This window comes from Temnothorax americanus, unplaced genomic scaffold, assembly GCF_048541705.1.
Source record: "Temnothorax americanus isolate GAGA-0224 unplaced genomic scaffold, ASM4854170v1 Scaffold92, whole genome shotgun sequence".
NCBI lineage: Eukaryota > Metazoa > Arthropoda > Insecta > Hymenoptera > Formicidae > Temnothorax > Temnothorax americanus.
Genome location: NW_027509815.1, coordinates 256941 through 273917, shown reverse-complemented (window position 1 = coordinate 273917; position 16977 = coordinate 256941). Strand labels below are relative to the sequence as shown.

General features: G+C 36.6%; 2 protein-coding genes and 1 long non-coding RNA gene across 9 annotated transcripts in view; 1 reads left to right on the top strand and 2 right to left on the bottom strand.

Annotated features, from left to right (window-relative positions):
* Positions 1-16977, bottom strand: part of LOC143908348 (uncharacterized) — a 256163-nt gene that overhangs the window by 206582 nt on the left and 32604 nt on the right. The window lies entirely within an intron of this gene.
* On the top strand, positions 180-14824 carry LOC143908349 (uncharacterized). 6 transcript variants are annotated; one of them, XM_077425981.1, is made up of 7 exons: positions 180-621; positions 7773-7845; positions 9332-9511; positions 9572-9720; positions 9795-9912; positions 10050-10380; positions 10571-14824. In XM_077425981.1, the coding sequence occupies exons 6-7, from the start codon at positions 10253-10255 to the stop codon at positions 11166-11168; spliced, it is 726 nt and encodes a 241-aa protein (XP_077282107.1). In that variant the 5' UTR covers positions 180-621; positions 7773-7845; positions 9332-9511; positions 9572-9720; positions 9795-9912; positions 10050-10252; the 3' UTR covers positions 11169-14824. The 6 variants fall into 6 exon arrangements, 3 of the variants coding, with proteins under 3 accessions (XP_077282107.1, XP_077282109.1, XP_077282106.1); XM_077425983.1 differs by lacking the exon at positions 7773-7845 and having other exon boundaries at positions 9332-9433; XM_077425980.1 differs by lacking the exon at positions 7773-7845 and having other exon boundaries at positions 182-621.
* LOC143908352 (uncharacterized) lies at positions 14336-15843 on the bottom strand. Of its 2 annotated transcripts, XR_013260115.1 has the most exons (4): positions 15550-15843; positions 15189-15293; positions 14929-15072; positions 14336-14788 (listed from the first exon to the last, which is right to left on the bottom strand). It is a non-coding gene; the product is annotated as an uncharacterized LOC143908352 (long non-coding RNA). The 2 variants fall into 2 exon arrangements; XR_013260114.1 differs by having other exon boundaries at positions 15189-15843.

Here is a 16977-nt window from a genome sequence, read left to right as displayed (position 1 = left end):
TTTATCGACGAATGAAAAATGGCGTGTTGCCATCTATGGTATTCGCCAGTAAGTAACTGATTCCGTAAACACTCTATAGAGACTAATACACGGGTCTAGTAACATTGGTAGTGCGTATGTTTCGCACGCAAAGGCGCTGCAATACTTGGTTTCCGCGTCCGTATGGCGCTGCGATACCTGACTTCCGCGTTCGTTACGGAAGTATCGAGCTTGCGTAGCAACGATCGTCATTGTATCAATATTCTCCGTTCACGATCGTGATTATATATTCACATCTTTCGTCCAAAAAAGTCGCGTTTATCGAGTCGTGTATTTTACCCGTTTCTACTATCCTTTGTAAAAAGGATATTGAGTTGTTAAATCAATCGTTTCAAGTCATACTCAATTGTAATTACAACGACGAATACATTAAATACGGCAACACGACGTAAGGAAAGGCGACTACCGACACTGGAAAAATATTGGCCATTGCCGTATACAAGGAAAAGGCATCCGCCATTACTAAAGAAGGAAGGACGATTGGAGAATACATTCGATGGAAATATATTTCCGAGTTTTCACCCGAAGGGCGGTATTCCTCCTCTATGGAGTCACTTTCACGTAAAGTAAAAGATCGCACAGGTAACTCTCGTTATTCGTAAGGGGACCACTGATAAAGTCGCTACAAACGTTAGTTACTCAGATAGCAAAATGTGACAGAGCACGTTTTTGCGATTTATGTATAGCATGTTATATCAACAGAATGCTGTCAATATTCTAGCAAGTTATGCCGTTTCAGTTAATGCTGTCAGAAACGCAGCAAAAATTAAGCACCATGTGCGTCACGATGTAACAACAGAAATGCGGCAAAAATTGAGCAGAGTTTATCAGTATAAATAAAGCAAATTTCAAACATTGCATGCTGGCACAATGTGTCAGCAGAGTGCACACCGAGATTGCGCATAACTTTGCTATCATAGTGTAACAACAGATTGTCAGCAGAAATCAAACTTGTCTGCGAGTACACTATGATGGCAGAAACGCTGCAGAAACGCAGCATGCTCTGTTGGCATATCAAAAGACATATTTTATATATATTTAATATGGTAGTTTATTTATAGTTTATAAAATAAATAATTTTTATTTTTGAATAATCTGAAATATAAATTATTTTATATTAATGTTAAATTCTGTGGATTTAAATTCTGTAAAGATGATACATGATTCAAGAGTAGTTATATAATTATTAAAAATTGCAAACAATACGCGTGTAACGCATTTTTTAATCCTTCTTTCTAAAACATTCTAAAAGAAACAGCTTGAATTCATTTTTAAAATATAATTATAATTTTATATATACAATTGTTTACTAAATTATATGTATATATATATATATATATATATATATATATATATGTATATACTTATATATACTAAAAAACTATATAAATTATAAAACTGTGTTTTTAAAATGTAATATATATTATACAGCAATAGGATATGATTTTATATTATAGTATTCATAGTCGAATCTTATAATTAAGACCGTTTTAATTTACAATCTTAAGGGTCGACAGGAGTAAGAGTGGAGACCTCTGTCGGCCGGTCGGGAATTACGGATTCGTTTTTCCCAAAGTTTAGTCTAATTAATTAACGAATCTCATTTTACTTATGCTCGTTTTAATCAGTAAGATCAGCCGCAAACTGGTACAGAGCCGGATTTTGGAAAAAGGATCGAAATAAAATTTATAATAAATGTGGGGAAACGCGCAGCTAGACACGGGTCAGGTTGGGTCAGCTGCGAGTCCGTATTTTATTTATAATAAATTTTTAAGAGCCAAAATGCAAAATCCGGCTCTGTACCAGCTTGCGGCTGATCTTACTGATTAAAATGAGCCTAATTTTAATGAGATTCATTACGTAATTAGGCTAAACTTTGGGACAAACGATTCTCACTAGTAAGAGCAGCTTATGGGGAATTTCCGTGGTAACATACTGACAAGGGCTGTGTTCAGAGGTGCCAATGGTGCTGTTTGCCCGCTGCCTGCGCGCCTGGTGGGGACACGCACACAGCTGACGGAGCCGTGTACGTGTGCGCTGGGCGCTCGGCGGCGACCGGCGACTCGGCGCGGCTCGGCCAGCTTCGGGCGGGTAGAAGAGCGCATACATAAGCATAGCCATAGCCATAGCCGGTCCGAAAGTCGGCGTATGCGTTCATATGCGTTAGCGCGTCGGCTGACTTGACTCGTCTGTTATGTCTCGCGTTTCCCTTCTGATGTTGATTATGAATAAAATATATATTATGACATTGCATATGACAATAAAATATCCCTTCCCACACTAAGCGTGAAACACTATCGTGTGTCTCTTATTTAAAAGTAATGAAACTAATAACAAAAAATGTTAGTAAAATTGATCAATTACATAAATAATATCTAATAAAACTATATTATCTTTATTTTGAAAATAAACTGTATATAAGAAATAAAAAACAGAAAAAGCGTAAATAATAGAAATCCACTCTTGGCCAATATGTACGCTTTCTTCTAAAAAAAATCATGTTATTAATGTAGAAAATAAATTATTGTTAACACAAGAAAAGTGAAATAAAACATTAAATTATATATTGTTTGTTTTAGAAATATTGTTTTGATAGTATAATTACTTTGCTAATGGCAAATACATGTAATATAAAATTTAAAAAAGGAATAAATTATTTGTGCAACAATATGATAAATTTATTGTAATTGTTCTCAAATAAATGCATGGACAACGTACATATTGTTGCTCAACGGAAACCGCGAGAAGGTGGTGGTCTTTTCCGTCAAGAGAAAATGTAAAAATTGTTTTCTTTAATATTAAAGAAAACAATTCTTTACATTTCCTACGAATACAAATAGAACAAAGAAAGAGAAAGATAGAGAGAGACATAGAATTGGTATAAAGGATAGACATAAAAAAAATATAAAAGGATAGACAAAAATATACAGGACACAACATAGAAAAAGAAAAGATATTAAAAGAGTATTAGTTTTAATTTACACGATTTATAATTCACGACAGTTTGCGACAAAATTGCATGTATAAAAAAACATTCAAAAAATTAGAGGTACATGTAAAAAAATATATACAGATACAGACATATGTATACATACATACATTAATTATACATCTTCAAATGTTCTCTAGATTACAAAATACAAAACATAACAAATAGAATTATATAATTCTTCTGACGTGAATTATATTAGATTGTCTAAAGTAACCTTTACACTAGAAATATCAAATAATTTTCTACCGTTTCAATTTTTAAAAGTAATGTTACATTAATTATGTTAAAAACATCGAATAATTTTTTTATTATAATCTACATTTTCTACTTTTACAATAAAAAACAGGATATTAAAAAATAGAAACGGTTGAAAATAGCTTTTGGTATTTCTAGTGTTTAATCGGAAAAAAATGCACATGTTTTATTTATTATAATACTGAAAATAATAATATTCCAGGTAGCAAGCACTCGTCATTTTGACGTCAATATTTGGTCATAATTGGTCAGTAACGTCATTCGTCGATTAAGTGACGTATATTTAACGTCATGTTTTAATACGTCAAAAAGACTTTGTAAAATGACATTATATAGACGTTTACGTGACTACCCAGGTAGCAGACAGTCGTCATAATGACGTGATTTTTACGTTATTTTATGACGCATGTTACGTCATTTATTCCTAAAGTTTAACGTAAAAATGGCATATTTTTCACAGTATTTTTCACAGGAATATTCCTACATTTATAAAGTGTTTCGTAATTTTATGATTGACGTGGTGAATTTATGGTATAAGTGGATCTAGTTGCGTGTGTAATTATAGTTTTATGACAACTACTTCATGCAGTGTTATAACTATCAAGAAGATATCATTACAAGATTTTTGAACACTTTAAAGATGTACCTGTTTTATAGATAAGTACAGTTAATAAGAAAGCATCAGGGTGAGAAGATCGTCACTGTCCACTGGATCATCGAAGTCAAGCGACTCCGACGCGGTACTGTACTAGGATGGGTGGGTGACCGCCTTGAGAGAGCGTCTATATGCACATGGCATGTAACGAAACAGTTAAAAAACTTTTTTTTTCTTAAATAAAGAAAAAAAACATATTTTTATAAACGTTTATCAAGTAGACAAAATTTTCAAGTTTTAAAATTTTAATTTCATAAAAAACATTTCTAGAAACCGGTATGTCGTACATTGAACCCATTTTTGCCGTCAATAAAACGTCAGAAAATGACGTCTTTGGGATGTGACTTAGGACCGTGTAAAATACGTCATTTTTACGTTAAACTCTAGGAATAAATGACGTAACATACGTCATAAAATGACGTAAAAATCACGTCATTATGACGACTGTCTGCTACCTGGTTTATAGCAAAAATATTTCAGAAATCATCCAAACTATTACGACTACAGCCAATTTTTGAAATTAATAAAAGAAATATGTTATAATAAAATCAAAATCGATATAAATAATGTTATTACAAAAAAAAACAGATATAAAACTTAATTTATAACCACGGATTAAATACACATATATACATATATGTATTTAATGAAATAATAATATATATATATTTCTTCTACATTTTTTACACAATTTAAAATAGAAAAAGTTGTTTGATTTTGCCAAGGGAAACATTCTATAGGAATGTCGTACTTAAAAGTACAATTTTGTGCAAAATTATGTACAGCTGTTTAAAAAAACAACGTTTTAAAGAACTGCCATTCAAAACCCGTTTTTATCTTGAAAAACTAACATGAAATACGTACATTACGTCCGTATACATTCAACGTACGTTGAATACCTCGTCAAATAATAATTTATTTTCCTCTTTACCAATGACACTATTTTAAACATTTTGTACAATATATTGTAATACAGGCCGTAGAGCTGTGTTCCGAAATTGACTGCCAGTGCTGAAAATCTGTAATACATGTGACGTGACCTATAGATTTTTAGTACTGGCAGTTTCGAAACACGACCAAGAGTGACATAATTTATATTATATTATTTATTATATTTCTTTATTTTTGACAAATACATAAAATATATAAATGTAACGTCCAAACATACGTACACACCACCGTAAGAATGTTATATATTAGTACATTATTTCCGAAAAGTTAGACAAATTTTGGCACCAGTTTCCAGTAAATCGGTCCATTAATAAATGAGTAGTTCGCAGTAGGTAAGTCAGACAGACAGACAGACATTATAAATATTTTAGAACCGATATCCCAAAAAATCGGTAATGATGCGGTTCTCAAAATATGTCTACGGTCTAAGTTAGAGTATCATAAAATAGTATACCAAATTAGGTTGATTTAATTTCAAAACTGTAAATTTGCATAGCGGACAAACACATACATTCATTTATATAAAGATAGAGATAAAAATATGATTTTATTACAATTATATGTATTTCTTGTGCTAATAATATAATAATTTTTAACAAGTATAATCGCTTATCCATTCTTATTAGTAAGCTCAATTTTTTTTAAATGTCTGGATGCAAATTTAGTAGCTTTGGTCACTGCTTTTTCTATATACGTCCCAAAATCTTGTGACACATGTGTAGATTTCATACTGGCAATTAACATGGATTTGAATCCTTTAATAGGTCCTTGATTTGCATTAAAAATTTGTAGAACGACATCCATCCAGATTTGTACATTGAATGCATTATAATCCATCTCCTATATAGTTCCTAATAATTTTTTTCGTTTTTTTTGTTGCTTGCTTATTTATTTTCATACAAATAAAATGAATTATGTTATACATCATTCATTATTTATATTACAAGGAAAAAAATTATTAGAAGTGCAAGAAATGCAGTAACTCTTTACATACATTATAATTATAGTTATGCAGAAAATATGAATGAAAACATAGATGAATTTGGTGTTTTGCTAATATATTTAGAAAATCTACAATAAACTTGAATGATTTATTGTCAAAATGATTTTATATACAATTTTATATACAATTATATATACAGTCGAAGTAATTATAAATTTTCAACACCAAACTCCTTGGCATTATTATCAATGGTAAGATTAAAGTAAATAATGCTATAAATATATCTGTCATAATCTCTGTGATTAAAATATGATGTAACTTGAAAATAATATCTATTTTATATATTATAGGTAAATATGAGTTATAAATAAAAATTACAAAATTATAAAATTTAATAATAGAAAATCACAGTAAACATCAATAAGATATTAAATAGTATACCAAAATAAAGTCGGTATTATATTGGATAAGACTGTATGCTCTATGCATTAGAAGGTGGCCAGAGAGGTGCAGTACTTATCTCAACATACATGCAAGACATAAATGAAAACCTAGATGAATTTTGTGTTTTGCTGATGTATTTAGAAAATCCACAATAAACTAGAATGATTTATCAAAATAATTTTATATCAGCGGTGCACATGTACTTTTGTTGTTAAAATTTTGCAGCAATTATTGAGAGCCTGATGTATTTAAAAATTAGATGGATAATAATGTTAATTAAACACTCCGTTTTTTGTTCTTTTTTTTAATGTTATAAAACTTTATTTCATATTATACGAAAATATTTCACAATAAGTTTTATTTCTGTAATATATTATATGTAAGTGTTATATCACATATATGTCATATATATATATATATATATATGACATATATGTCATATATATATACACATACTTATTGCAAAGTGTTCTCGTAATAATATGTTTAATTCTCATTTATTTAACATTTCTGATATTGTCGTATTTGAAAGAGTGACTATATAGAAACTATAGCAAGTAAAAAAGTCATTATTTTATTTTTCTTCTCATTTTTTTCAATACAGAACTGCCTAATTGCGTAGTTTTGTAATAAAATTATTTTAAACATTATTTGACGAAAAATTGTCGCAAATACTTGCATGATTGTATATATATATATATATATATATATATATATAAAATAAAATAATGACTTTTTTATTACATACATACATACATACATACTTATTGCAAAGTGTTCTCATAATAATATGTATAATTGTGACATATGTGATATTATATATATATATATATATATATATATATATATAACTTACATATAATATTACAGAAATAAAACTTATTGTGAAATAATTTTGTATAATGTTAAAATAAAGTTTTATAACATAAAAAAAAGGAATGTTTATCAACATTATTATCCATCTAATTTTTTAATACATCAGAATCTCAATATTTGCTGCAAAATTTTAACAACAAAAGTACGTGTGCACCGCTGATATAAAAACATTTTGATGAATCATTCTAGTTTATTGTAAATTTTCTAAATACATCAGCAAAACAAAATTTATCTAAAGCGGGTGCTTGTTGGCCTTGGTACGTTACTGCCTTCTGCTACGGACGGCCAGAAAGCATTTTTCAGGCCGTATTGCTAAAGCGGGGAGCACGCGGCAACGCCGCACAGACGCGGCAACGCCGCAGTCTTAGCATATGTCTTTCTACCGTGCGTCCGCGTGAGCAGTTCAATGGTGTGTGTGCGTATTCACACATAAAACCAGAAGTTAGTTTCTCGACGTTGGCGACACTGAAACGAAGTTTCGTATTGTCACCGCGCGAGGTCTCCAACATCAATTCGGAGTTCGGCCGTGACTCCTGTCGACCCTTAACGTTGGTATCCAACGTTTTCGCTACGTCGTTTCAACCCTCTTTTGCACTAATTTGGGGAATCAAATTTAGGTTGTACCAACGTTGGAATCCGACTTATATAAGTTAAATTGAGGTTACATTTTTTTCACCAGTTTTAACGTTGGTATGTAAACTTTGATTTTGTACACTCTGCTAGACCTGAGGTTATTTTTTCACAACGTACATTTTAGGTGTAGTTTTCGTGCTTCCATTCAAACCATATGACGGTATTGGTGTAATAAATGTATCATAATACGTACTTATCAATTTGGCACAAATAAAATGGCTTTATAGGAAAAATATAGTTTGCGCAGTCTTTGATACTATTGTAATTTTGCCATAAATACACGAACCCAGCACTGAAATTGTATAACAAAACTCACTTTATTGATAAATGTGGAAATGATAAGTCGAAATTAGACGAATCCTTTCTAAAATATTCCAATTTACTAAATATTCTAATAAATAACTAAAATTTTCCAAAGTGTAGATTTTAATTTTTTTTCATCAAAATTACTTTTAAGATAAATATGTTGTCAAAACCTTAACAACAGATATTATATAAATGCTTTAAATTGTTAATAAAGTGCATTAAAAAATATAAATCTAAATATACTGGAAAATGGCGGATTATTTGCCTTCCTCTTTGAGGAATGAAAATGGCGAAGTCAGCGTTCCACATTATATCAAACTTTACGTAGTAAAAGGTGCGATAAATTCTACTAAAATTTGTCTTCTCGTATAAAATAATTAACTTTTTCAGACTTTTCCAAACTAAAAGTAGTATACCACTGTAGGCAAAATTGTACATACCTATATTGACTAAAAGTCTTAACAAGGTCGCCAAACTGACTTAACATGTCGATAAAGTATCAATTAGTTAAAAATTCTATACTAGATTTGCGAATGAGTCGTATATCTTAACCAAAGCCGTGCAGCCGAGCGAACGCGCTCTCGAGCTGTGAATCGCGCGGCGCGCGCGCGTTGTTTCCCGACGACGCGACGATAACCGCGTGAGATGAGATAGACCGGTTCGGCCGTGGATCGTCAACATTCGTCGCATAGTCTTCGTAGCTCACGCACGACGCTGCGAATTGCCGTCGACGATGCCCGCTTGATGCAGCAGTAATCTGCTCTACATTCATTTAGGCAGAATTTGTTACCATTTCTCGCGATTTCTTAACGTCAGTCAGAAATGACCACAGGCGACGTTTTACAACGTTAGCGTTTTACAACGTTTGATAACAAAACGTTGGTTTACGTTGGGAATTACGTATTGAAGTCGCTCGAAAAGTGTAGTGCAGAGTATAACGTCAGGCGAACGTTAAATATCTTAACGTCGGGTAATAGGACTTAAACTGTTTCGAATTTGACGTTGGGAAAGTGATAAAAAAAGCACGTCGTAATTTTTACGTTTAGACAACGTCCAAAAAACGTTAGTAATTATAAGTTACATTTTATAACTTTCTTGAACCGCTTACAACGTTGTGATTAGTAGAAAAGTAGTCCTTAGTCGGAAAGATAACCGAAAAATGCTGCTTGGGTTATAAGTAGTAATAATATAAATATCAAGTAAGCTTGTATAAATTGGATTTTTTTTATACGTATAGGATAGGACAAAGCACTGGAATTATACCGCGTGCATTCAGTCATTTATTGGACAAATTACGTTTGTTGGAAGAGTTGGAAGACGGTCTAACAAGAATAACACAGTACGAGTTTGCTTTCTCGAGTTACATAATGTAGAATTTGACTTGCTAAATACCTAATAATGGTGTAACTAAAATAAGGTAATATTACTGACTTTTTGCTAAAATATGAAAAAGATTATATTAGAGTGATTATTTTAGGCTCCACTTATGAGGGTGCTACAAGAAAAAGTTCAATGATCATTCATGGATTAGAGGAACAAGTGTACACAATAAAAATGAAATTTACGAGATTCTATAGAAAAAGATAAGAAAAAGATAAGAGATAAAGACAAACGGATCTGTGGATTGTAAGATAACACTGCTTACAACACTTTAAACTAAATTTTAAAATAAAGTTTTTTTATTACATATATGGTTACAGGAGTATTTTGACGAGTTTGAATATAGTTGGTGATCATCTGGCCCATCATACAAAAAATACGGAATGTGCGAAGGAGCTTTGCGATTGATTGGTGGTAGCAAACGGCAGTGAAAAATCTGTACGTTCAGTAAAGTCGAAAAGAATTTAAATATTCTATCTAAATACATAATAGTTTGATTGAGTTTTTGTATAACCTTACGGTGAGATCCTTACCGCCTTTATACATATATATATTGCGTTATTGTGCAATTTCAGACAAAATATGAAGTTAAAACAGAAACAGTTACTCGCATCTTTCTTACTATGTGTAACTGCAATTATTTTACATAAAACAAAGAAAAAAACATAAGAGGTGGGTTAACAGGCGATGGCACGTTAGACCTATTAATAAAAATCGAGAACATCAAGGAGAGTATAATAATTTATTTCATGAACTGAAGAAGTCGAAAGATAAACGTATGTTTTTTGAGTACAGTAGAATGACATTTTCTCACTTTGACCAGTTGGTACAGTTAACAAAGCCTCACCTCACCAAGAAGAGCCAGAGAGCTCTAGCGCCTCAAGAAAGACTAGTTATTGCTTTAATGTAACTTGTAATATTGTATTTATTTATATTAGCGTGATTAAACTTATATGTGTAACAAAATTAAAGATTTTTGAAATTTAGTACATTAAAAATAATTTACTTATCAAATATTCATTATTCTACTATATTGTATTTCAATACTGTAAATGTACATACATACAATAATTGTATGGGTTTACACTGTTTACAGATATCTTGTGACTGGGAACTGTATAAGTTCCATCGCATTCTCCTTCCGTGTAGGTCAGTCTACTGTAAGAAATATAATAAAAGAAGTCTGCTATGTGCTTTCTAACGTTTTGAGCCCTTTGTATTTGACAGTCCCAACACAAGAAGAGTGGAAATTAATAGTTGATGGATTTTGGGACAGATGGCAAATGCCAAACTGTTTTGGAGCAATAGACGGGAAGCATATTAGAATAAAGTGCCCACCAAATTCTGGCAGTTGCTACTTTAATTATAAAAAATATTTTAGTATAGTGTTATTGGTTATTTGTGATCATCTATATAGATTTCAATTAGTAGACATTGGAGCCTACGGAGGAAATAGCGATGGTGGAATATTTGACGCTTCAATTATTGGTCAAAGCATAAAAAATGACCAGTTAAATTTGCCAAAAGATAATGCCAAACTTCCTGGTACTGATATTAGCTTACCAGGATTTTTCATAGGAGATGCTGCTTTTCCATTAACAAGAAGAATGATGAAACCATACTCTACTTCTAATTTGACCATCCCTGCTAAAAATGACCGATTGAATCCGATTAAAAATTTTGAATCCGCATGAATCTGGATTCTTGATCCGGAAATCACAAATTTATAACGATTACACCGACTGAAAACGATTGAAACGGATTGGTATTCAAGGATGTAATTTTAATCGGATTCTATCGATTTGAATTGTTATAATTTTATAACAATTACACTGATTGAAAACGATTGGAACGGATTGGTATTCAAAGATGTAATTTCAATCGGTTCTTATCGGTTTAAATCGTTATGATAAAAAAAATTATTTATTTTAAAATTTTATTACTATTTTTTAACTAAATTTGTTTCTTAAGATGCAGTCTATGATTATAAATATTTTCTCGTATTTGAAAAACACTTACCTTGGTGGGATTCGAACTCGGGACCTCTGCATCGTGAGCTAACTGTCTTACGTGGTAGACTACTTCTTAATTTGATGTAAACGTTATATATAGTCTACATATATCACAACCCCAGCGCAAATATAAAATTTTTCAAAAATTATCTTAAAAAACAAATTTAGTTTAAAAAGAGTAATAAATTGAATTGGATATATAATATAATAGAATTTTTTAATGTCGGGTGAATGTCAGAAACCAGTGCTGGATCATTATGAAATTTTGTGTTCGTAAATATATTCGTAAATAATCGGGGCCTTATGTTATGTAAGGCCATCTCTAACAAATTTCTACACGGGAACAACTAAACACGCGGGAAGCGGGAAGAGGGAAGGCGATTTCACTTCAAGTTCACTGAAGTTTGGAGTGACAACTTCACTCTAACGACTTCACTTTAAAAATCAGAGTGAAACTTTACTCTTTTTACCTTAGAGTGAATAAATTTACTCTATTGGAGCGAATATTCACTCTTTTTGAGTGAACTGGTCAGTAACTCCATGATAAGAGTGAAAATTTCACTCCAAAAAATTTAAAGAAAAACTGATTGAAACGGATTAGTATTCAACAATGTAATTTTAATCGGTTTTTATCGGTTTGAATCGTTATATAACGATTAAACCGATTGGAAACGATTGAAACGGATTCGTTCTCAAGGATGTAATTGCACTCGTTTTCTATCGGTTTGAATCAGTCTTAGTCAGTCGTTTAAATTGTTATTATGATTTCGTGAACCCTGAAATCACGAAATTATAATGATTTAAACGGATTGACTGACCGATTCAAACTGATAGAATCCGTGAATTCCGGATATATAAACAGGATTATTCACTACTTTATTGTAATTCCATTCTTTGTACTACAAATTTATTACAATGTGCAGTATTTATTTAACCCTTTTTTTTTTTTTTTTTTTAAGGTTGGGGGAATCTTCCACTGCTGGGTTCCCGAGCAAGCTCGGTATGTGGCCCAGCAGCCCCCTCGAAGGGGGGAAGACCCCTCCACCCCCGGGGCGGGGTAGAGGGAGTGTGGGATTCAACGGGCCGGATTTGATAAAGTCCGGACCCGTTGCCTACCCACTAAACCTAACCAACCATGTTCCTCTCGGCGCTATTTAGGAGGGGCCCTGGGTATGCAAAAGAATCATCCGCAAGCCTCCCCACACCGTGTCCAATTAGACCTAACTAACTCGTGGCGGATGGGGGAACATCGCTCCCATCCGTCACCCCCCCCCTTCCGGAGTTGCTTGCGCACGGACGCGTGGCAGTCCCCGGCCACGCGCCCGCCCCCGGGCGAGGAAGGGAGGAGTAGCCACCGCCACAGCGGAGGGCTCCTCCCTCCCTCGCGCCCTCCCGTGAAGAGCAGGGGGAGGAAGAACCGAGACCCCAGGAGTGTTGCCACCCCAGAGGACCCGGCCTCCCCCCACCCCCCGTCGCGTCCCGCGAGGAGCGCCCGTGGCGGAACCCCCTTGAGGGATCCGCCCAAGCCCCTCGCGGGACGCCGCGCCTCCTTTCTGTCCTAAGACCTCCGCAGCGGTGAGCGGGTCGGTCCCCCCTCTTAAGAGGGGAAGATCGCCCGCCCATCGCCGCCCCTCCTCATCCTCATCACATCGCCGCCTCCCTCTCTTCACCCTTCTCCTGATGTGCTTGCTCCTGTGCGGCCGTCATTGCACTCCATCAATAGCAGCCGCCTGGGCACCCATGCCCCTCGTACCTCCTTGTCTCCGTCTCCGTCTGATTGGCGGGGGCGGAGGTGGTCCCCCCTCGCCCTCGCTGCTGTCGTGCGGAGAGGGGGGGTCGATCTCTCCCCTCCTAATCCTTTCGCTCGTCTCCTTCTGCCGCATTACGTTGCCGCAGAAGGAGACGAACACCCTCCATTTTCTGTCTGCCTCGCCCTCCGCGGCTACTGCTCGTAGGACAGCCGGGAGGGAGAGGTCCTCGCCCATCTCCGCCCGGAGGACACGGCGCTCTTCTGCCCACGCTGGACAGCTCTCCAACGTGTGTTGCGCCGTGTCTACATCCTCCGGGCAATGATGGCAGCGTGTGGTGCGCTCTTTCCCGATCCGTCCCAGGTATTGCCCGAAGCACCCATGACCGGACAACACCTGCGACGTGTGGAACGTAGATCCTTTTTTCCTGCGTTCCACCCAATCCTCCAGTATTGGCTGGACGGCCTCGCGCAGCCTGCCACTCGGAAGTCCTGGATCCAGCAAATACTTCTTCCATCTTGCTGTTACAGATTGCGCGATCTGGAGTCTCAGTAGTCCCCTTGCCCTCTCCGTGACCACCCCCGAGTTGGCCTTGATGGCCTTTGTTCGATCGTACATCTGTGCGTAACCCTCCGCGACCAGATGCAGCGGGGGGGTCCCGGAAAGGATGCCCGCCGCCACGTGGCTGACAGTCCTATATGCCCTTGCGGCTTTCAGGAGAATTCTCCTCTGGGCCGCCGCCATTTTCTTCCTGAGGCGGGTGGTATTCCCCACCTTGCGCCACCATATCGGTGCTGCATAAAGCAGTACGGACTGGACCGCCGCCACGTATAGACGTCGCACATGCCCGCTAGCCCCACCGATGTTAGGCAGGATTCGGGCCAGGGCATTAGCCGCCCCGACCGCCTTTTCCGTGACTCGGGCAACGTGCTCACCGAAACTCCTCTGACCGTCCAACCACACTCCCAGGGGTACGTTCCAAAACTCTACTCCGTCAACTCTAAAGAACCCAAGGTAGTGGGGAGAGAGTAAGCCCAGAGTAAGTTACTCTGGTTGAACGATTTGGAACGTGAAAAAGTAGTATTAGTAACGAATACAATGGAAGCTCAACGAGCTCAACGAGCTGTTTTATTAAACATTGCATTAAATGAAATAATAATGAAAAATGTATTAAACCTAGATGCAAGTAGTAGTGAAAGTGAGAGTGAGATGGAGATATTATACATGATGCAATTTTCTCGATTAAGAGGAAAACGAAAAAAGGGTGTTCGCATAGAAGGTTATGTAAATGATGTAGTACCCAGATTTACAACACATCAATTTAAGGAACATTTTCGTATGACACCTAACTGTTTTCAATTATTGGAAAATAAATTTGGATTAATGTTGTCAAAACGTAGAACGGGAAGACCTTTCATATCACCGAGAGTGCAATTATTAGCCACTATATGGTTACTGGGGACACCTGATTCGTACAGGTAAGATGATCCTTGTATAGACAGAAAAGAAGCTTAATAGCTGAATTTTGCCATGTACCTGAATGTTCCATTGTAGCTATAACAAAAAATAAATATCAATAATAATAACTTATGTGTATGTGTATTGTATTATGTGTATATATAAAACTCTGTATGTGTGTGTGTGTGTGTATATGCGAGATATTTTAGTTTAATTAATATATTTATTAATTTTACCATTATTTGCATCACTCTCAGAAGTTGGAATATTTTCAATATTGGAATTATTTTCTATAGCAGATTCAGACTGGATATCCAATTGGGATGAATGGGATGAAGTATGCATATTATCACGTACATATTGTAATGCAAAATCATGATCTACAACAAGAAATACTTAATTACATTTTTAGTACATTTTTAGACAAAGACAAAAATAGTTCAAAAATTAGTTAGTAAAATTAGTTTAATGAAATACTCTACTATACTTAACTTACCATTTCGTATTCTTTTATGCATCTCGGATGTTGTCGTAATGTTGTATATTACACCTTCGATTATGTACTGCTTTTCTGTGAGATCTATTTTGCCTATTTTATTCTCTGTAAACGATAATATAAATTTATAATATTATTTGTATATATGTGTGTATGATACTGATACTTCAACAATGTTTTAGGATTGAAAGTTAACCTTAACCTAACCTAACCTAATAAATCTTACTTTTTTTTAAAATAACTCTTTATCCTAAAACAGACCAAAAAACCATTACAAAAAAAATTAATATGCTTATTTATTGTATGTGATATATAAAATACTTTATCTAATATGTTTTTTAATATTTGACTTCTTACTTACTTATCACAGCAACGACCAACGTTTTCGCGGTGTATAGAGACAATTGCGCTTATTATGTTCTAAGATCCCGCGTTTATATTTAAATTTAGTAGAGTTTACTCTCCTAACCCACCTCGGAAGCAGGGTTCATAGAGTTAACTCCAGGGTTACTTTACTCTCACTTTTGGAACGAATAGGCTCCGCCCATATAGTTACTTACTTCGCGTTTTGGAACGGCGTAGGGTTAACCCTGCTACTCAGAGTAGAGTTTTGGAACGTACCCAGATATTTCTGGTGGGGGGAGGTTGGGACGTCGACTCCCTCGACGCGGAGGCTAAGTCTCTCCGGAGGAGGTATATGGCCCCGCTTTTTATCGTAGAACCTTGTTACCTCCGTCTTCTGCGGGGCCACCTCCAGGCCCAGTCTTCTTATCATGCGCACCACACATGCGGCTGCCACCTCAGCCAGTCTGGTAAGTTCCTCCCACCCCTCCCCGCTGACTCCCAGGTATACGTCATCGGCGTATCCCGAGAGCCAGCACCTCAAGGGGAGGGGCGTTCTGAGGACCAGGTCGTATCCTATTATCCAGAGCAGGGGCCCCAGGACTGATCCCTGGGGCACCCCGCACCCCATTAACCTAGTCCTCCGAATTCCGTCTCGGTACACGTAGACCATTCTCTCCCCCGAAAGTAGTCGAGGACCATCCGTATCAGATATGCGGGGAACCCGAACCTCAACAAGGCCTCTCCCAATACCGGCCAGGGGAGGAAGTTAAAGGCGTTCTTCACGTCGAAGGAAACGCCCATCACTACCCTCCCCCCCTCGATCTCAGCCTCCGTGCGGGTTAAGACGCGTTTAATCGCGTCGACCGTCGATCTGCCCGCACGAAAGCCAAACTGGTCCTCGGACAATCCTCCTTTTCCTCTCCGGGAGAGATGCTGGACGAGGCGCTCCGCGATGATTCGCTCGAACACCTTCCCTGCCTCGTCCAGCAGGCACACGGGCCGATACCCAGACGGGGAATCCTCTGGTTTCCCCACCTTGGGTAGGAGAACCAAGCTGGCTCTCTTCCACCTTGTGGGGAACCGGCCTGCCTTCAGGCATGCGGTGTACAATCTCCGCATCCGGCCTGCCAGTCCCCCCGCGGCCAAGGTCCACATGCGGCCCGGTATTCCATCAGGGCCCGGAGCTTTACCTCTCCTGACCCTGCGGAGCGCCCTCGCGAGCTCCTCCCCCGTGACCTCCAGCACATCGTTCCATTCCCATCGTGGTATTCCTGGGAACCGCACCTCTCCTCCGTCCCCGATTGGGAACAGTGTGCTCACCACTCGATCGACGAACTGGGGGTCCAAACTTTCCATGAGTGGGGGCGCCCATGGTCTCAGTTTATTTTTGACCAATTTATATGGGCGTCCCCATGGATCCTCTTCTACGCTCGCAACGAGCTCC

Excerpts from the sequence above, each read along its gene's own strand:
- LOC143908349 (XM_077425983.1), top strand. The coding sequence starts at position 10,253 with ATGTTTTTTGAGTACAGTAGAATGACATTTTCTCACTTTGACCAGTTG. Across the intron at positions 10,381-10,570 it reads AGACTAGTTATTGCTTTAAT|ATATCTTGTGACTGGGAACT; the intron begins GTAACTTGTAAT and ends CACTGTTTACAG.